The following is a 21,630-nucleotide window of genomic DNA, read 5'->3' as shown; positions in this document are numbered from 1 at the left end:
TGTGTCTCTCCCCAGGGGGTACTTTTCCACCACCCAAAGAATCTTCTCTCGGAATTAAGTGCAACCTCCTACGTGGTTCTCTGCCCCATGACTCGTACCAGGTTGGGATTGAAATATGGGGTAATCTACAGCACGATAAGCCGGCTGTGGTCACAAGGGAACACAAGCAAAAGTCCTCTAGACTCAGTTTACTCTAACACAACTTGTATGCCTGAAGAAAGCAAGAGAACAACCAGCAAGTCGTTCTTTGTGTGTGCTTGAGAAATGGGTCCAGTATGGACATAAGCGGATGTATTTCGATTCTAAGACCTGGGGGGGAGGGGAGGGGCGGGGGGCACGAGGGCAAGCGATTGTTCAAATGAGAACTCTCAGGTTTAGAGCAGAAACTAACCAGAGACATACGCGCCCGGTGGGGGGGGGAAGACAAAAAAAAAAACATCCGAAATTTATTCTCCAACAACACAGACAGCATCAGCAGGTAAAACTACAGGGGTTTCTCCATAGATCATACATTCACAAGGCATTGTTTGCTTGACAGTAAGAAAGCCTCTGGTGTTCTCTGTAACAATATCCACTTCACAGTGTAAACAGGTACAAGTTATTGTGTCCCACTTACAATTCCAGGAAGAAAGGCACAATGTGGCAAAAAAAAAAAAAAAAAAAAAAAAAAAATTTTTTTTTTTTTGGATCCTAAAGTCAGGTGCAATAACACAAACTTTTGATAACAGTCTTGATCTACTTTTCCACATGAAGGAGACTTCTCCACTCAGAAATTAAGGTCTTTCTTTCTCCTTCCTTGTTACACCATTAGAGCAATGTGCCCTCATTTGCTTCATATTACATATACAAACAGGGGGAGGGGGAGTTTACAACAAAGAACCATAAAGATAATCTTAAATGTCCAGTCACTCCCACCATACATCAACTCAGGTTGAAGACAGGGCGTCAGAACACTTCAGCGGTCATAAAATAGGAAAATAGAGACTATGGCTACAAAAATAAAAATAAATGAGGTAGATAAATTAAAGCTTTCACACCCATGACTTGCCTGTTCGTAGCCTTCATGCAATACTCAAAAACAATCTTCACAATTACTTGGCATTTAAGTTGCACCAAGGACATTTTTGTACAAATTAGTATGTGTACCTATAAGAAACATGCCCTTCCATGAGTTTCTTAAAGAATGGAAACCCCGTTCCACAGAGTAGGCACTGGCGAACCAAAATAAGTCACCTGAGGGTCCCTGCGAAGGCCACCTCTCCTGCTGGTTCAGGAAGGAGGCATTTGCAAAGCATAGGGAGTACATTGGCACTCTCGGGGTTCCAACTGAACTGTATTTAAATAAGCAGCAACACGCATTGACTCCCTAAGGACAAAAATCAGTCCATTTGAGGGCATTCTATTTAAGGTTCCAAGGTTGAAGGAATTTTGGAATTCGTTTGACAACCTTGGTTAAAAAGAAAAAAAAAAAAGTACATTCAGGGGAAAAAAACAAAAAACAAAGGATGGGTGCAAGGTTGGGGGTCATACAAAACAGGTCCCTAAACAGATGCCAGATCTTGTCCGTGTACCCGCATACAGACAGTCACTGGGGAAGTATACAGCACCCCCCACAATTAGGCTAACAGTTGCCTTTTCCACTGTGGTTCAGTAAGTTCCAACTTGAAACAAGGGGATCGTCTTTGGAAATAGTTACTCTAGGTTGTACAAAGGTTTTATGTATACAGTTTGTCGCAAGTAACAAAGCTACTTTGCAAGACCCGCTTCTTTCCAAAATTTAAAAAAAAAAAAAAAATTCTAGTCTGTTTTTGTTTTAGTATGCATTTTTTCTTTTCTAGTTTTTTTTTTTGTTTTTCAATTTTTTCTTTTTTCGATTTTTCTTTTTTCAATTTTTTTTCAATTTTTTTTTTTTTTTTTTTTTTTTTTTTTTTTTGCAAAGCAGCATAACATCTGATTGTAGGATTTGCCTGAGGTTGTGATCTCACACTGTAAACATCATTTGCACATCAGTAAGAAAACAAACAGGAGGGGATGGGTTCTTTTAAAAAGGAGGGGGGGAAAAACAAAAGTATAGTTGGGGAGGTCATTCTGCCTCTGCATTTCTCCCTCAACCAGGGATCCCTCCCGGGAGCTTAGCTGACTGCAATCTTGTTTTCTTCCAGGAAGTGAGGGAACTGGTGTTTGGGGACACCGTCGGCAGCGCCCGGTTTTTCCACTTCGGCACCGAGGGCAGACTGGGAGCCGTCCATCTTGGAGATAGTGGTGTTGTTCACAATGGAGCTAGCCCCCAGGGAAACTGGGAGCGCGGGGATGCCGCCGCTCTGGATCACGGAGATTTCGTTGGTCTTCATGGCCAGACCTCCATTGAGCATGGTGGTGTACTGGTTCCACACGACGGGGTCCACGCTCACCGAAGGGGCCAGGATTTCCTTGGGAAACATCTCGGGAACTCTCTTCCCATCAGTTCCTAACAGAGCCATGGTGTTCTCGATGGCCAGCTTCCTCCCTCGGCGTGCAGAACTGTTGTTGGCTCCGTGCGTCATGTAGTGGACCTGTGGGAACAGGAACAGAGAGGTTCCCACCAAAACGGGGACTTGACGGAACGCATGCTGGCAAGCCAGTCGGTGTGCATGTGGGTTCGAACTTAATTTAAAAAATCCAGATTATCTGTCCTCTCGCCTTGGGGTGGGGGAGGGGAGGAAGCGGCCGATCTGGCAACCAGGGGCCCACATTCCTGCCTAGAGGCAAGTAAAGCCCAGCGAGGCAGGGCCACAGGCTCCAATTCTGTCCCCGTCCCACCGTTCCAGGGTGCACCTACAGGAACCCTTACTATGTGTCAGGCTCAAGTACTAGGATACTATGTATCCTCTCAAGTGCTAGATTTAAACCTTGTGAATTACAAACCTACACAGTTGTGCAGAAGGTAACACACTTACACACGTGGAGTACAAATAAAATGGGGGGAAATCTAGGAGACCAGTAGGTTCCGTCCATGCCAATATCCTGGTTCTTATCGGTTACATCATAGTTCGCGAAATTCTACCACTGGGGGAACTGGGCAGAGCGTGTAAGGATCTGTGAATTCTCACTGCACGGGAGTCCACCGTTACCTGAATAAAAAATGTGAGTTAAAAAAATAACTCTGGAACAGAACAGATGCTGCCCTGATGACGGCACGGACACACCAGATACACAGGACGTCAATGATCGTCATCACTACTCCAGAGTAGTGAAAAGTCTGGCTTTTGAGTTTCTAACTCCCTTTGAGCTTCTTCAAAAAGAGTCGGAAGAGGGGTGCCTGGGCCGCTCAGTCAGTTAAGCGTCAACTCTTGATTTCGGCTCAGGTCATGATCTCACAGTTTGTGGGTTCAAGCCCTACATCAGGCTCTGCGCTGACAGCTTGGGGCCTGCCTGGGATTCTCTCTCTCTGCTCCTTCCCCACTGTCTCTCTCTCTCTCTCAAAATAAATAAACCTAAAAAAAAAAAAAAAAAAAAAAAAAAAGAGTGGGGAGAATGTGATGGGCACTAGGTTTCCCAGGTGCCCCATTTCAGCTTTCCTGACATCCTGAGAAGTTAGTAGTTATCTGGCCAAGTGCGCTCAGAAGTGACCTGCTCTTAATCGCTACAAGCTGTTAAGATGTTCCAGGCACAATTTGAAACATTTAGGAATAGAATTCATTTAATCTTTAGGAGCACTCTGAAGTTGTCACTACCATTGGTGAGTCATGGGAAACTGGGAAACTGAGGCACAAGGAGCCATCTGCCCAAAGCCACTTGTGCAGAGAGAAACAACAACAAAACAAAAACAAAAACAAACACAGCAGCTCCAGACTTTCCCTGGGCTGATCCCCGGGCCTGTGAAGTAATTTAAGCTTTCTGTTTCTAGAAGTTGGTATTAGAAATGAAGTTACTTCATGCTCCTTACCTAGTCGTTTTCACCAACTAAAAAATTAAAAGAATATAGCTTGGGGGCACCTGGCACCATCGACTTTGGCTCAGGTCATGATCTCACGGTCCGTGAGTTCGAGCCCCGCGTCGGGCTCTGTGTGGACAGTGCAGAACCACCCTTCCGACCCTCTTGCCTCCCCCTCTCTCCGCCCCTCCCCTGTTCGCACTCTCTCAAAAATAAACAAACTTAAAAAATAAATCAAAGAGGACAGCTTGCTTTTAGAATAAGTACGTTTCATTTTTTCAATGATATACGGTCTCCTTGGTCAACTTTTAAGTTTCGACCTTTATTTGAACCACAAAGAATTCAATTAGTCTACTCGTCGGAGACAGGCAGAGATCTAGAGGCCCAGTTCCCACAAACCACAGGCAGGGCAAAAGGGAAAACCCCAGGTCCCCAGTTCTCCTCCCTTGTGCTTACACAGGCCACGTTCAGGCCTCATGTGGGGGAGGTCTCCTTCCCAGCTCCCCAGGTAAAATCTCAGGTGGACTGTCCCAACTGACATCAGGCTCTTCTCCAGAAGGACCCAGCTGCTCAGTTTCGAAAGCACAGCGGATAACCTGAGGCCTTTTTTCTTTTTAACTGCACTGGCACTGGATCCTATAAATGTTTAACTCCTGCTATTTATTTCAACCTAGCAGGCTAGGAAAACGAAACATACAGGGTGCTCATCAAGTCTGGATGTACACACAAACCCATAAATCATTTCTCCATACATTATACTATGTGACATCTATCACTGGTTTCCAGGCTAGATTTTACCTATCTACTCGATTATTGTTGAAAGAGGTCATGGTCTGCCCCAATATTGGAGGGAAAACTACCTTAAAGTGTAACTACTTCGTAGTAAGAGACAAGAGCATCTCTAATAGACCATGTGTCCTATTCCTAGACAGCATCCTTTGTAAAATGCATCACTATTCCTTGTGCCCCTAAGATTAGAAAAAAGAAAAAAAAAAATTACCAATTTCAGGCACTGACCGTAAGAAGCATCCCAATTTCAGACATGTTGTGATGTGAGAAAACATACTGTCTAATGAATTATTTCAAGAGCCAGCTGTGAGATAAGACTATACAGTATGCCATCTGGTCTTTTTTTTTTTAAATGGTTATTTATTTTTGAGAGAGAGAGACACAGAGCATGAGCGGGGGAGGGGCAGAGAGAGAGGGAGACACAGAATCGGAAGCAGGCTCCAAGCTCCGAGCTGTCGGCACAGAGCCTGACGCGGGGCTTGAACCCACGAACCGAGAGATCATGATTAAGTCGGACGCTCAACCGACTGAGCCACCCGGGCGCCCCAAGAATAGGTATTCTCTAATCCAATGGCCTTCAAACTTTTCAAAGGGGTGAAATCTGCTTTTACAATTGAAAAGATACAGAGAACTTGAGAAAAGAACAAAAGCCCGCCCCCCCCACCCCCGAGTTGAACATTCTTATGATTTTGTCACAAGTTGCTAATCTCTTTGTCTTTTTTTCTTTTTAATATTTTTTAAGGTTTATTCATTTTTGACGGAGCATGAGCAGGGGAGGGGCAGAGAGAGAGGGAGACACAGCATCCAAAGCAGGCTCCAGGCTCCGAGCTGTCAGCACAGAGCCCGACGTGGGGCTCGAACTCACGAACCATGAGATCACGACCTGAGCTGAAGCCGGACGCTTAACCGACTGAGCGACCGGGGCACCCCCATCCCATCTGGTCTTAATGGAAGAATTCATCACGAATGGGGGACACCAACAGAGCTGTGCTGGCCAACGCCTAGCCCCATCCCTGCGGGGAGCCTGAAGAAACTCACCTTCAGGTTGCCTTTGGTGGTAAAGGCACGCCCACATATGTTACACACGAAAGGCTTCTCCCCAGTGTGAGTCCTCTCGTGAATCTGAAGGGCGCTCGCCGAGGAGAAGTTCTTCCCGCACCGTGCACAGCCGTGCTGTTTGGCCTGCCGGCGTGGCTGGGCCACCAGCAGAGGAGTCATGCCTGGGGACATGGTCGCAGGTCCAACAAACGCGCCAGGGACTTCGACTTTCACATAGGCTGGCTGGGCGCGGATAAATGTTGATGGCAGGCTGCTACGACCTAGTATCCAGAGAAAAGAAACCCCAGACCTTTATCATCCCGTACTCATTCCTTCTCAAACCAAAAAAGAGCTGTGATGACCACTGCCCATCGACAGCCAGGAAACGGCTTTCTGGAGTCGTGCGCCTCGGAGGCGGCTTTTCCTCCTTAGCGTGTTGACCCGCTCGGGGAGCGACAGCTCAAACGCTTCCGAAAAGTCACCACTGGGGCAGAGAGGTATGGACAGGAAACACCTGAAATTCAAGCTCCTGCATCAGACGTTTTTATCTTTAAAAGGGGCGCCTGGCTGGCTCAGTCGGTGGAGCACGCGACTCTTGGCCTCGGGGTCGGCAGTTCGAGCCCCACGTTGGGTGTAGAGAGACTACTACTTTTTAAAAAAAATTTTTTAACGTTTATTTATTTTTGAGACGGAGAGAGACAGAGCATGAACAGGGGAGAGGCAGAGAGAGAGGGAGACACAGAATCTGAAACGGGCTCCAGGCTCTGAACTGTCAGCACAGAGCCCGACGCGGGGCTCGAACTCACGGACCGCGAGATCGTGACCTGAGCCGAAGTCGGACGCTTAACCGACCGAGCCACCCAGGCGCCCCGAGAGACTACTACTTAAAGACAAGTATTAACGACACCAACAGGTACCCCACGATTTACGTGTGCGTTTATCATGGGTTAGATTCTTTCTCTCCCTGTCAACATTTATTAACCTGTGGACCTTACATTAGGGAGCGGGACGGGACCTCAGAAGCAAGAACTAGGTAGGACTCATCTCGGTGGCCAAGAAGGCGTGCACCCACTTTTGCACACATTCTCCTCCCGGAGCACTTCCCAAAGATGACCCAAGGGTCTCCCCGGGGCTCACACACAAAAGTAAAGACCAACAAGCCTGCCGTCCGTCCCCGGTGCGCGTTCACCACCGCAAAGAACACGATGTGAGTACTAGGACGGGGGGAGTTATTATCTCCGTCTACCCAGCGAGGCTAACTGCCCTAGCGAGGGAGAGCTGCTTTGCAAAGATCACACTGTCCGTTTGTGACGTTCGACCCGGGTTCCTGTGGGATGACCTCGTGCCCAAAATGGACCTAAGTGAAATCCAAAGCTCTATCACCTTCCATCTCAGGGCGGCTGTTCTCGGTGCTGTCTGCTTTGCCACCGGCATCGGGAGATCTGGACTTGATGCTTTCTGCCTGGCTGTTGGCGGGGGACAGCGCCTGGAAGGACGCGGTCTCCAGGACGTCCGGACTTCGGCTCTGGTACTCCTGGTCTCCCATCACCGAGGAGGACGAGTCGTTGGTCAAGCCGTCACTCTCCACTGAACCGTTTTCTCTGCTGCTTTGCCGCTGCAGGACGAGAGGAGCGGGACCCGGCTTCCCGGGGGCGTCTAGGGAAGCAGCCGTCACGGCGAACCCCAGGGTGGGGGACGCGGCCTGCCCGCTGGGGAGGGGCAGCGGGACCTTCAAGGAGCTCCCGGGGGCCTCCTGGGGGCCGAGCTCGTCGACGTCGATGCTTTCGATGAGATCGTCGTGGCAGACGGCCCCCGCACCGCCGTCTTCGCCGACCATCACTGGCTCGGGGCCCGCGAAGTCACAGGGGCTCTCGGGCAGCGGCGTGTTGGGAATCTGGCCGCCCATGTGCATCCGGATGTGCTGTTGCAGCAGGACGGCGTTGGTGAACTTCTTCTGGCAGATGGGGCACGAATGCTGCGTCTTTGCGGACGTGTTGGTCCGGTGCACCCCGAGGTGCGTCTTCAGGTTGCCCTTGGTGGAGAAGGCCCGACCGCAGATCTTGCACTGGAACGGCCTCTCCCCGGTGTGGGTGCGGTAATGCATCTTGAGGGAGCTCTGGCAGCTCAGGACCCGGTGGCAGATGAGACACTCGTTGGGCTCGGCGGTGGCCTTGTCGATGTTCTCCACCAGCTGCTGCAGTTTCAGGGTCTCCGACCCCGGCTCGGGTGTCCCGCTCCCTTGGAAGCCACCGACCCTGGGGGAACTGTGGTGTGGCCCCAGCCCGGAGAGCAGCAGGGAGCCGTCCCCGCTCTCTGGAGAAGGCCCGGGCTGCGGGTCGCCGGGCGGGGGGCCGCCCGCGAGGTCCTGGGGGTTCGTCCCCGCAGAGAGATTCTGAGGTAGCCCTGCACTGGGGGTCCCTGTCACGAGGACGGGTTTGCTGTCTAACGAGAGGCTCGAGTCGTCTACGGGGACCGGCGCAGAGAGCGCACGGGGGAGGCCATTGCCCGCCACCATTTTGTCGTGGAACTCGGCAAACAGCTGGGGGTTCGCCTTCACCTGGGGATGTCGATGAAAGTGCACCTTGAGGTTGCCCTTGGTGGTGAAGCGGTGGCCGCAGACAGAGCACACGAAGGGTCTCTCGCCGGTGTGGGAGCGCAGGTGGATCTGCAAGGAGCTATCGGTCCCAAAAACCTTGCTACAGTACTTACACTTGTGCTTGCAGAGGACGGCCTCGTCTTTGGGTCTGACCTCCACCGGGGACACGTTCGGTGGCTTCCCCTTCCCCTTCTTGGACGGGTCTAACGCCACGGCGGAGAAAGGGCTCGGGAAGAGCACAGAGCCGGGGGCCTGAGGTAGCAGGGCGCCGGGAAGGCGCGACACGACGTTGGGCAGGACCCTCGTCCCGTCCGGCTTCAGGGCGAAGGGCGCCAGCCCCTGGGACACAGAGCCGCTCGTGGCGGGGATGTGCGCGTGAGGTAGCTTGGCCTGTTTCAGGGCGTCCAGAGCCAGGCCCTGGCCTGCAGCTTTCTGGCTCAGCAGGGCCACGGCCGCAGACACCTGCTGGGACACGTGGCTGCCCAAGGTCTTGAGGGTGTCGGCTCCCGCCACGCCGGAGTGGAGGGCGTGGGAGGCCCACGTGTTCACCTGGACGCGGATCTGCTCCGTGAGCTGGATCTGCTGCAGCTGCTGCTGTTGGAGGCACAGGATCTGCTCGAGGACCCACGGGATGCTGCTGGCGCCGGGCACGGGGGCCGGCGGCGCCTCGACGCTCCGCTGATTCACGGCCACCCTGGTGCCCCGCAGGGCCTGGAGGGTGACGTTGGTGCTGGCCACCTTGGCTTTGGGCAGACAGCTCACGTCCTGGGACGCGGGCGGCGGGGCCGTCTCAGTCTTCAAGAACACGACGGACTCGGCCCCCAGCTTCTCCTTCGTGTCCCCCGGGCCGCCGCCGTCCTCCCTGGGACCGTCCTTGCTGCCTGGGCTGTGCGGCTGGTGGCCCAGCACCGCCCCGGAGAAGTCTTCTGAAGGCACCGGCCCCTCGCTGTCGTGCATGATGAGGACGGGGGGATTTTTAGTGCAACTTTTCTTGTGTTCCAAGAACTCGGAGAGGCTGAAGAACTCTGCGCAGCATTTCTCGCAGACGTGAGTCTCCTCCCGACGAGGCCTCTTCCCTGACGCCCCAGCCCTGCCGACGTCATTGCCGCTCCCTGGGTGGTTCATTGGAGCACCTGGGACAAGAGAGAAGAAGCTAAGAATTCTGCCCGAGAGAGGAGGCGGGGCAACTTCCAGGGAAAAACCACAGCTCACAACGCAGAGGCCCCGGCGACCTGGGTCCCGTCCCCACAGGCAGGAGAGTGTAAAAGGGAACTTATGCAGGGGGTTGAATTGTGATAACCTCCCCCTCCCCCCCAAAAAAATACGTCCCAGTCATTATACCCAATACCTGTGCACATGACCTGATTTGGAATAGGGTCTTTGCAAATGTAATTGGGGTGAGTCCCTAACCCAATGCCCGGGTGTCCTTAAAGAGATACGGGAAAGAGACGAAACAGAATAAAAGCCACGTGAAAGAGTTATGTGGCCCAAAGCCAGGATTGTGGGAAGCCATCAGAAGGTAGAAAGGAGGCCTGGAATGGCTTCTTCCTCAGAGTCTCCAGAAGGGACGGACCCCACTGATAGCTCAATGTCGGATGTCTAGCCTCCAGGAAGGTTAGACTAAATTTCTGGGTTTTGTTTTTGTTTTTGTTTTTGTTTTAATTTTCTTTTAATGTTTACTTATTTTTGAGAGACAGAGCTCGAGATGGGCAGGGCAGAGAGAGAGGGAGACACAGAATCCGAAGCAGGCTCCAGGCTCCGAGCTGTCAGCACAGAGCCAGACCCAGGGCTCCAACTCACCAGCTGAAGTCGGACGCTTAACTGCCCAAGCCGCCCAGGGGCCCCTAAATTTCTTTTGCTTTAAGCCATCCAATTTGTAGCAATTTGTTATGGCAACCCTAGGAAACTCACACAATTTATTATTAAAATAATCCCCTTAGAGCTCTGCACCCTACTCGGGGTCTGCCTGTAAAGGCAAGTGAATTTCATGCAGTCAACACAAAGGACATTGGAGACCTGCTCAAATCACAGGTGCTCATCCCCATCCTGGGGCCACCGAAAGCGAAACTGCAGTAAATCACTCATTCAGTGTGAGCAGGGCACCTCCCCGCTTCCAAGACGCCAACAACGACCGCAGTGCCTAATTCACCGAAAATATGGAGACAGCACACTGTCGAAACAGTACATTTAGACGAGGAAGGCCAAGCAGATATTCCCAGAAATGCTTTCATGTTCAAGGAAGGCATGGCGATAGATAAAGACTTCAACGACCTCACAGATAATGAGAGAAGCCCCAGAATGGGAAGAGGGGCGGGGAATGAAGGGTTTCACGCCTCTCCCTGAACTTGCAACTACTGTTACATACCTGGAATTACATACATAGGATCAATTCTGGACAGTTACATTCCTAAAAAGGATTGGCCTGTGGATTTCCGTGTGTGTGTGTGTGTGTGTGTGTGTGTGTGTGTGTGTGTGTGTGCATATTTCTTTTGTAATTAGGCACTATTCCCTTCGGGGTTCATGATAGCCTGCACATTAAAATGCCCGTCTTGGGGGCGCCTGGGTGGCTTAGTCAGTTAAGCATCCCACTCCCGCTCAGGTTGTAATCTCACGGTTCATGAGTTTGAGCCCCACGTTGAGCTCTGTGCTGACAGCTCGGAGCCTGGAGCCTGCTTCGGATTCTGTCTCCCTCGCTCTCTGCCCTTCCCCCGCTCATGCTGTCTGTATCTTTCAAAAATAAATAAAAATATTAAAAAATAAATAAAGCGCCCGTCTTGGGACTGCTTTATCTGGATGCCTGGGTCCTGAGAGTAAACTACATGCTCTCATTTCCTGGCTATCCTAGTCTATGTATGCCCCCCCTCCCCCAGCTAATTAGTCACAGAGGCAGTATACCTCGTAGCCAGCCAACTCTAGGCATACAGATCTAAATCACGCAAATAATTGCACAAATATACAAAGATCCGTAGAAGTAGGGATTCTTTTTAAAGCAATGTTTACAGCAGCAAAAGTAAATTTTGATTCACTCATAGACCAAAAACCGCATTAGGTGAAAGAAACAGGCTGCAGAACAGTATGTAAAACGTGACCATTTTTGCTGAAAACCTGTTTCAAATGTACCGATGTGTGGAGGAAAGGCCAAGAAAGACACACATCACTTTTAAATTTTTTAATGTTTATTTATTTTTGACAGTGAGAGAGACAGAGCATGAGCAGGGAAGGGGCAGAGAGAGAGGGAGACATAGAATCCGAAGCAGGCTCCAGGCTCTGAGCCGTCAGCACAGAGCCCGACGCGGAGCTCGAACTCACGGACCGTGAGATCGTGACCTGAGCCAAAGTCGGACGCTCAACCTACTGAGCCACCCAGGAGTCCCGATACACATTACTTTTAAATAAATTGTTGCTTCTTTTTTTTTAATTAAAAAAAATTTTTTTTTAATGTTTATTTACTGTTGACAGAGAGTGCATGAGCAAGGGAGGGCAGAGAGAGAGGGAATCAGAATTTGAAGCAGGTTCCAGAGCCTGACTCAGTTTGAGCCCGGCTCAAACTCACGATCATGACCTGAGCTAATGCCAAACAGCTTGACCTACTGAGCCACCCAGGTGCCCCGTTCAATTCCTGTTCCTTAAAGCAAACTAATTTATTTTGCTTCTCAACTCCTTGGGTGATTACACTCCCTAAAACCATGGGGTTTTGACAGGAGGCCCACAGTATGAAACAGGAGTTCATCTTGAAAAAGTTTATTTCTCTTTTAAAATTTATGTAAGGTAGCCTAATCTTTATGAGTTTTAGACCCAGTAATAGGAAGTTTTGCAAGGTGTGTATGGATGGGGGGGGGGGGCAGGGAGAAAGAGCCAACCACCATAAACAGGTCTGGCCAGGGAAGGGAAATCAGGTTAGGGCTGATCCAGCAGCATTCGCCTGTAAACAGGTGTGACAGGGTAGCCTTCCCCCTCAGAATCTGCCTGAAACATGCATAATCATGACACCCTCATAAGGTAGATGTGTCTGGGTTAAGTGAAGCGATTACTTTAACAAATGAGTCAAGTACCCACTGATGTGCCTGGGGCACCACCCTGGATGGGATGTGGGGGCAGTGCAGACGTAGCAGGTGTTCAGGGAACATTAGTTCCTCCATCTTTATCTCTAATGGCTCAAATGGTTAGCAGGGCACCTAGGTCTGTGGGAGAACAAGACGTAGAAAAAACGGTCATCTAAAGCCCAAGTCACTAACAGTTCCCACTCCCTACTGTGTGCAAGGCGGGGGAGAGCTCGCGAATGAGGCTTATGTCCCGCACTACGGTTCGGACTAGGGACCTCTAGGTGCCCCATACGTATATCACACAAGCCTATTAAATACTGGCCCCGTTTACAGATGAAAATAGTCATAAATAGCTTTTGAGGACTTACTGTGTGCCAGGCATAATTCTTTTTTTATTTTTTAAAACTTTTAAAAAATGTTTTAATTTATTTTTGAGACAGAGCACGAGCAGGGGAGGGGCAGAGGGAGAGGGAGACCCAGAATCCGAAGCAGGCTCCAGGCTCCGAGCTGTCAGCGCAGAGCCTGACTCGGCGCTCGAACTCACGAACCGGGAGATCATGACCTGGGCTAAAGTTGGACGCTCAACCCACCGAGCCACCCAGGAGCCTCAAAATTCTGTTTTTAAAGTTTATTTTGTAAGACACACAGAGAGAAAGAGAGAGCGAGAGCGAGCGAGCAAGCAAGAGCATGGGAGGGGCAGAGAGACAGGGAGAGCAAATCCCAAGCAGGCTCTGGGCTGTCAACGCAAAGACCGACTTAGGGCTCCCTGAGCCACCCTGGTGCCCCATCTAGGTGTGATTCTAAACAACGTATACATTATTAACAACTCTATGAGGTAGGGGCTATTCTATGTAACAGAGGGGGAAACTGAGGCACAGGAGACCTTGATTTGCCCAAAGTAATACATTCGATAAACTGTAGGGCCAATATTAAAACCCAGGCATGCAGCGCCCAGATCCTCCCTCGTTCCTACACTTCCTACCACAATATGTTTCTTCTGTTGAGACTGCAACTCTATTTCCTCTCAAAGACCCCCTAGAGAGGACAGAAAAGCCTGAGGGTCAGGTTGGCAAGAGGGAAAGGAGACTAGGACACATGCTGCCATCTTTCTACCCCCCCACCTCCCCCCGAAGTCACTTTAAAAGTTAGGACACAATGTACAGGGCGGCTGGATCAGTCTATTAAGTGTCTTGACTTCGGCTCAGGTCAAGATCTTCCGTTCGAGCCCTGCGTCTGGCTCTGTGCTGACAGCTGGGAGCCAGGAGCCCGCTTAGGATACTTTGTCTCCTTCTGTCTGTCTGTCTCTCTCTCCCCCTGCCCCTCCCCTGCTCACGCTCTCACTCTCAAAAATACACACTAAAAAAAATTAAAATAAATCAATAAATAAAAATAAATTAAGTTAGGACACAACATACTCCTGCTATGTCCAGGTGGAGCCCAACAGGTACCTCCTTCCTTACAGCCCTAATACTGGTTCCCAATCAGTCACAGCCCAAGAATCAAGTTAAAAATATTTGGAAACACACACGCGCGCGCGCACGCACGCACACACACGCGCGCGCGCGCGCGCGCACGCGCACACACGCGTCAATTCCCAGGATATAGTATCTATCTCCACGCTTTCCTAAGACTTGAAATGAGGTGTTTGTGAGGATGTTAAGCGGCACTCTTAAAAGCAATCCTGGCAATTATGTGTCAAGAACTTGAAAAAGAACTTTTTAAAAAGTTTCTCTTGGCGGCAAATACGGACAGCTCCTCCAGAACTCTGGGCTACATCGTGTTAGCATGTGAATCCTTGCGAGGAACTTACTCTGTGTAACAGAAGGATACATTTCTCATATTAACAGACAGCAAAAACAAAAACCGACGCAGCCTGGTCAGGCAGTAAGGTTCTGGTTAAACAAACCAGGATACGGAAAGAAAAAGGCAGGGGGGCACTTGGTCCCTACAAAAACAAAAGCAGATCTATGTCATATGTGCTGCTTCGGGACAAATGCCTGAGATTGATTTCAAGGGGAGGAAAAACGGGTAGAGAACGGCATGTGTATCTGTGTGTGGTCTCATCTGGGTTTGTGGGTAGAGATATAAATTTTACCTGGAAATTTTCTGAAAAGAAACTGAGGCTGCTTTCTAGGTCCTAGAGTATGGGCCTGAAGATTGAGGGCAGAAGAGAAAAATTTTCAATATATGCTTTTATACTATGGTTTCTTTTAAATTAGCATGTTCCTGGGGTGCCTGGGTGGCTCAGTTGGTTGAGCGTCTGACTTCAGCTCAGGTCATGATGTCGCGGTTCGTGGGTTCAAGCCCTGTGTTGGGCTCCATGCTGACAGCTCAGAACCTGGAACCTGCTTCGGATTCTGTGTCTCCCTCTCTCTCTGCCCCTCCCCCATTCGTGCTCTGTCTCTGTCTCTGTCTCTCTCTGTCAAAAATAAACAAACATTAAAAAAAAAAATTTAAGATAGGGGGCGCCTGGGTGGCTCAGTCAGTTAAGTGTCCGACTTTGGCTCAGGTCACGATCTCACGGTTCCGGAGTTTGAGCCCTGCGTCGGGCTCTGTGCTGACAGCTCAGAGCCTGGAGCCTGCTTTGGATTCTGGGTCTCCCTCTCTCTCTGCCCCTCCCCACCTCACACTGTCTCTCTCTCAAAAATGAATTTAAAAAAATTTTTTTTTTAATTAGCATGTCCTACCCCTGGACTCAAACAATTCTAACTCCTGGAAATTCCCAATAAAGCCCAAGCAAGAACGCCCATTCCACTTTGCAAAAGAAAACGACCGCCACCTTCCACAAACAACAAAATACATGCATCTTAACTCCATCTTTGCAGCCACATAAACAAGCATCTTGGTGCCCAGTTCGCAGATGTAGAAACTGAGGCACGAGCAGATATAATTACGTGACTCAGGGTAACAGACTAACCAGAAGAAGATGACCAGGGATTGGATTCTTAAATACTATTTACAAGGGCACTAAACTTAGTGGTGTCATTTATTTCCTCAAACCTTCATTTCATCCTTCTATGGAGGCTTCTAAAGCTTCTTTCCTAATCATGGCTCCCCCCGCCCATTAAATTTTAATGCCACAAATATATTGTATGTGTTTATGCACCATGGGCCTTCCGAAGGCCACAAACCACTGTAATCACATTTTCTGCCCCCCCCCCCAAGAAATGTTCACACCCCCCCCCTCTTGGGGACAATATTCCCTCACTGAAAACAGGCTGTAAACCAGCATTCTTAAACTGGAGTCCATGAGGGGCGCCTGGGTGGCTCAGGCGGTTAAGCGTCCAACTTCAGCTCAGGTCATGATCTGGCGGTTTGTGAGTTCGAGCCCCACATCTGGCTCTGTGCTGACAGCTCAGAGCCTGGAGCCTGCTTCAGATTCTGTATCTCCTTCTATCTCTGTCTCTCCCCCACTTGCGCTCTGTCTCTCTCAGTCTCTCAAAAATAAATAAATGTAAAAAAAAAAAAAAATTTAACTGGAGTCCATGAAATTGACTAAGGGAAAAAAAATGAGATCTTTACTTTCACTAATCTGAACTAAAATTTAACATCTCTTTCCATTATAAATGTAGAAAACATACCACAGTGGTATTTGCAGAACCTGTAACTTCATCATCAACAGAAAACAGGTATTTTCCTATGATATTAATGCTGTTGCAGGACTGAAAATTCTGGGTTACCTGACCAGCTGTGCTAATCTTACTTAATGTGTTCATAAAGAAGCACATGTTATGACTATTTCCAGGTAGTTTCCTTGGTATTTCTAGGCCCTTTATTTTTTGCAGTGAAATACATTCTGTTGAGAAGGGGTCTACGGCACAAAAAAGGTTAAGCCCCCCCCCCCACCCCCACCGAAGGAGCTAACCGTTTCCAAGAGTGATTTACAGCCTGAATACCAGCTTGCCTTCACTGTATACACAGGCTGGCCTCCTCTGTAGCGTCCATGCATTACCAGCAACATCCCACTTGGGTCTTAAAACAGCAGCTCTGAATGCATGTGCAGTAAAAAGTGCTTCCACATCCAGACCACCACCGGCAAATAACCGAATCCGTATTCGCCACAGCGTTAAGAGGGCTCGGTTATGAACAACTGCTGGGTATGCAGCACGTTAACCCTTCCCAAAAGGAAAAAAGCAAAGTTCAGAGAGATTACCCGGCAACTAGTTCTTCCATCCCCCCCCCACCCCCACTCCGAATTTTAGGAATGTTATCTCTCAGCATCTAGTTATCCAATAAGTTGGAAGAATGCAGTAAACCCAGCAGGGGTGCTAGATTCAATCACTGCCAAATGGATAGAAAATACTCTTACTATTGTATAGAAGAAAAGCTCATCTACTAGAAGCCAATCACATTCTGCAGACTTGAAAATGCTTCAAAAATAAAACCTCCATAATCTTGAGCAAAGCATTAGGACTCAAGCTTATCTTTTTTCCCCATTCCTATATTAAAAGAACCACAATGAGTAGATTATCTGAAGTATACACTATCTTCTACCCTCCCCCACCCACAGGATAATTGCTTACCAAAAACAAAAGGAAATGGAGACGTTCTTTGAACCAGCTGAAAGTGCCCATTTACCAGTTTAGTTTTACATCTCAATTCAGCAATCGGAGAGAAACGCTTCAGTAACACGGCTTTAATTCAATTCATAGTTGGCAAATTAGAGCTATAATTAAGTTCTACTTGATTAAGAGCTAAAAACTTGTTCCAAACAGTCTTGGATCAAAATTCAGGGGCTCTGCTGAAAAGGGAAAAAAACAGTCAAAGAACCAAAGAAGGCTATAATCGCTGGTAAAGCGTCTGAGTTTGGCTATTTACATGAAGAGGTATGTCCCCTTTTCCCTCAACTGGAGCTCATCTTTTAGGCAAACTTGTAAACTCCATGCAGGCAGGGGCCTTTATTGTCCCCTTCCACAGAGCCCCTCCAGAACAAAGACTGACCTAGACGTGAAATTCATTTGGGAGGGGAAAAAAAAAAAAAAGGATGGTGGCGACTGGAGATACGCAGCTTGTCTGGATTCAGAGTCTTTTAAAACGGTTCGGATGCTTTCTCTCAAGCATCAGAAGTACAACAGGTTAAGGGCTGATGAAAAGGAGAACTTGCTCAACTCTTCCCATCATTTTTCCAGGGCAAGAAGGCCCAGAGCGTGAGATGCAAACGCTGCTTTATTTCGAACTCTCTTCCCAAGGATCCCTTAATCTAAAGCCCAAAAAGGCACATCGCAAACACTGAACACTCGTCGTGGCTTCCTCATCAAAGGGACTGATAGAAAACCCCATCCCATAACCAATCCGAGTCAGACCATGATAAAACAGTCCCTTGGATTCCGAGCATGGCTAAAACCCACCGTGAGCATGCCATTTCAACTGGGAGCTGCTGTTTACTCAAAACGAGTAAAAATGAGAACTAAAAGATAATGTACTTGAGGTCCCCAGCCTGGTAGGCGGCAGACTGTCAATTAGCTCGTACCCATCTTGACACGGTAAGTAAATACAATGGAAAACACGGTTATTTTGAACAAAACTAATTACTCATCACATTCCCAGCACACAGTTGGCTCTTTGTAGTTGAAATTATCTGAACAGGATTCTTTACCTCCACTGTAGAGAGGGAAGAAAAAAAATCCAAAAGCTCAAGAGAAACCGAGCAGGTCTCAAGGTTACACAGCTGAAAGCTATACCCGACAGGAATGCACATCTCTAAAACCTTACCAAAAACCTAACTTCATTTAAAAAGAGGTGAAGTGTTAACCCCATCTTCTGTCTCCCAAGATGGCTCCCCAACTCTTCACCCATGAGGAAGCTAGCAGAGGCTTAAATGACCAAGTACCGACTGGTGCAATTTACTTTTAACGGAACAAAAGGGGCTGCGGGCAAGTTGGAGCCCCTTTATCGCAAACTCAGATCCAAGCACAGAAAGTCGGCCTGCAACACGCAAGCTACTATCAACGAGATTTCCCTCTCTCCCGCAATTAAAATAGGAACTCCCAAGTGCCCTCTCCTCCCAGTCATTACAGCCAGGGGTAGGCCCTTGTTTGAAAGTTGGGGATCTTAATCGTTGCTGGTTGTAATCCAGTTTAGCACAAAGGGCATTCGAAATTCTTTTGAGAAAATGCTAATTTTCCCGTATGTAGCGCGGAGTCCCCTGCCCACCTGCAGATTTTTTAATCTAATTGATCGCCAAGCTCCATTTTCCTCCCTCTAGAACTGCGTTCTTTACAAGTGGATCTCCAATTGGTCTTGCAAAACAGGACCGGCCCAATCTGTTTTTAATTATACCTATCTATGTCTCTATTTATATATATACAGATCTGTCGATACAGATCTATACAGCCACGTGAATCTGTATAGTTACACATCCATAATACACAGATAGGTACATACATCCAGGCTGCTCAAATGCAAAATGCAGCCATTAAAAAGTACTGCTTGGGGACACTACCTCCTGTCCCATGCTGGCAACCGGAGCCTCTGCAAACACAATCTAGGATCTCGAGGAATTCTTTTCAAGAATTCCAAAGACTGGGCAAAGAAGGCCAGGTGTACAGCCAGGGATCGCGCTAGCCACCGGCTCAAGTCCCCGGGGGCGCCCGTCCTTTGGCCCAGCCCTGGGCTCTGCATCTCCACCCCCAACCCATCCCACCCATCAGGTGTGAGCCGGTACCTGCGAGGGGACCCGCCTCTCAGCAAAGCGTGCTGCTCCAAGCCGGGCCTCCAGGGGGCGCCCGCGCGCAACTCGGCGGTCCGCTCCAACCCAGCGATCAATAGCGAACCCACCCCCTCCCAAATCGTGGAGATAGCGCACAGCCAGGCCAGAGATCCTAAGCCCAGTTCGGGTTAACTGATTGCAAACTCCAACCAGCGTTCGTTTAAGAAGCTACCCTGTAACAAGCTCCCCCCCAAAGGTGCCAAACACCTCGAAAAGCACCACTTGCATGCGCCCACCAAAAATGAAGGGGGTAGGAGAATGGGGAGGTCAGAGCAGAACCAGGGGAGGGGTCAGAGCCCGGAGCTCGCCCCTCCTCTTGGGAGGAAGCGGGCGGGCGGAGGGTTAACCCTTTTGTTCCAGGTGGGCCAGGCGACGAGCCTCTCCATGCTCCCCCCCCCCAGCACCCCCCACCCGAGGCACAAAGAAGAGTCCATCCTCCTGGGACCTCGGGTGCGCGCAGCCCTGACCATCAGACGCCCCGAAAACGCACAGCCTCCCCTGGTGAGGCCGATCTCTTTAATTTGCCCTGGAAAAATGTTATTTGCGAGAAAAAAGGGGTTTACATTCACCTATTACAAACTTGGGAAACGTTATTACATTCCCTTCCCGGAAAAGAAAGAGAAGGTGGCCAATTCCTTCCATCGGAATTGTGGCTCAGAGCGTCTGGGCGCGCAGCGCTCACCCCCATCAGCGGCTAAGGAATTAGAAAGCAGGCGGGGAGCAGAAGGGAAGCGACCCACAAGGCCCAAGAGGAGGTTTACGACGCCCCCTCCCCCACGCGTACGCTAGAAACTTATCAGGCGACAATTTGGCGGGCCGGGACGGAGGGGCGATAGTGGGAAATCGACTCGCTCCTACAACCGCCTCGGTTAAGTGACTAGGAGGAGGGGAGTTTGCCCGGCCGCTCCCGGCGGGGCTGGGGTCCCGAACGCCTCCCGACCCCGGAGACGCTCGCCGCGGAAGCGTGGGGCGGGTCAGCCCCGGGAGCTCGCCCTGGCCGCGACCGCCCAGTCCTGGCCCGACCTCTCCCCTCTGGCCCCTGGGGCGCGCTTCTGGAAAGCCGGGCGCCCAGAAAAGCCCTGCAAAACGCCAGGCGGGTGCACCCCAGAGGGGCGGCCGCGCGCCCGCGACCCCGGCCCCTGGGGGCCTGCACCCCTCGCGCTCGCCGCGGTTATTTTTAGGAAGTCGGAAATCAAAGATGGCTGGAGGTCAGGCCCCGAAAGGTTAGGGCGAAGATCCGCAGGCGGCAAAGCCCAGGGAGAAAAAGCCAAAACCCTCAGTAAATTCTGAAAAGGGGCAATACTGGGCCCTCCTCCCCCACCTCCTCGGGCCCTCCACTCCCCTCCACCGAGCGGGTGGCTCGCACCCCAGCTCCGGGAGGTGGGGAGAGGTCGCGCCCCCTCCCCCCGCTTGGCCCAGGAGGGGCGCGAGCAACAGATCGCCCTCCCCCCGGGGGGCTCTTCTAGGGGTGTGCCCCTTCTCCAGCCTCCTAGAAAAGCCCCCAAGGGGTGAAGGAAAAGGTGGGGACCCTCGGGGTCTTTCTTTTAAAAGCGGCGCCCGAGAGGGAGGGAACCTAAGTTACAAGTGGGGGGGGGGGGAGGTTACTACTAGCGAGGGGAGTGGAACCAATTAAGAGAGGGGCTAGGAACGAGAAGGGAACCTTTCAGGAATAAGAGGGACAAGAGGGGGTTGGGGGGGGGGGGGTCAATCTTACAAGAGGAGCCGGACCTGGGGGTGAAACTTACACGAGAGGGACGCGGTAAAAGTGTAAAATGAACAAGGGCGGGGGTGGGGGGGGATGAGGGTGACTCTCTTCTCTAGGACCGAGCCCCCAGATCTGGGTTCCAGAATCTGCGCTAGAAGCCGCTGGCTCCCCGAAGCTCGCGCCTTGGAGGGTCCCACGAACGTCCGGGAAACTGCACGCCCCCGGTGCGCGCCCCCAGCCCCACTCACCCGGCTCCCCCGTCGCCGGCGCCGCTGGGGCCGCATCTGCAAACTCCGCGGCCGGCCGCTGCGGCAGCTGCTCGCCCTGGTCCTCCTCGGAGTTGATGTGCTGGGGTTTCGCCTGCTTGCGCCTCGACATGGTGCGAGCATCGGGCCGCCTGGAGAGCCGCGGTAATTTGCCCACTCCGCCACAAATTCCTGGAGTTAGGAAATTTACCCCCCTTCGGCCAGAACGCGCATGTCCCAGTAATTATTATTATCAATAATGCATTGCGATTTATCATGAGCCCTGACAGCTGATTGGCCTGGGTCCAAGACCTCAGAGATCATTTAAATAAGCCCTCATTGATCAGGGAGGGGCGAGGCATTCTGGGCTTTGTAGTCCGGCCCTACAGGCGACAAAGGCGTGTTCATCTGGGGAGGGCAACTAATTAGCATCCGGGCTCAGATTGGCTAGATCGTGCACGAAATCGGAGGGGGACCCGTCCTCGCCCCCGCTCGCTGAGTCCTTGGAGAGAAGAATGAAAATAATTGTGTGCTTATTAAAAACTAGGCGCTTCCGTAAAAGTTTTGGAACGAGCGTGTTTGGCAGTGGGCT

At 50.5% G+C, this 21,630-nt stretch overlaps 1 protein-coding gene across 2 annotated transcripts; it reads right to left on the bottom strand.

The window, feature by feature from the left end:
• Positions 1-1,906: 1,906 nt before the first annotated feature.
• SALL4 (spalt like transcription factor 4) lies at positions 1,907-21,344 on the bottom strand. 2 transcript variants are annotated; one of them, XM_042930652.1, is made up of 4 exons: positions 21,042-21,344; positions 7,124-9,469; positions 5,741-6,021; positions 1,907-2,552 (listed from the first exon to the last, which is right to left on the bottom strand). In XM_042930652.1, the coding sequence occupies exons 1-4, from the start codon at positions 21,169-21,171 to the stop codon at positions 2,133-2,135; spliced, it is 3,177 nt and encodes a 1,058-aa protein (XP_042786586.1). In that variant the 5' UTR covers positions 21,172-21,344; the 3' UTR covers positions 1,907-2,132. The 2 variants fall into 2 exon arrangements, with proteins under 2 accessions (XP_042786586.1, XP_042786587.1); XM_042930653.1 differs by having other exon boundaries at positions 8,450-9,469.
• Between the last annotated feature and the right edge of the window lie 286 nt (positions 21,345-21,630).

Source organism: Panthera leo, chromosome A3 (assembly GCF_018350215.1).
Source record: "Panthera leo isolate Ple1 chromosome A3, P.leo_Ple1_pat1.1, whole genome shotgun sequence".
NCBI classification, from domain to species: Eukaryota; Metazoa; Chordata; class Mammalia; order Carnivora; family Felidae; genus Panthera; species Panthera leo.
The sequence above is the reverse complement of the archived record's forward strand: the minus strand, read 5'-3'. Positions and strand labels throughout refer to the sequence as shown.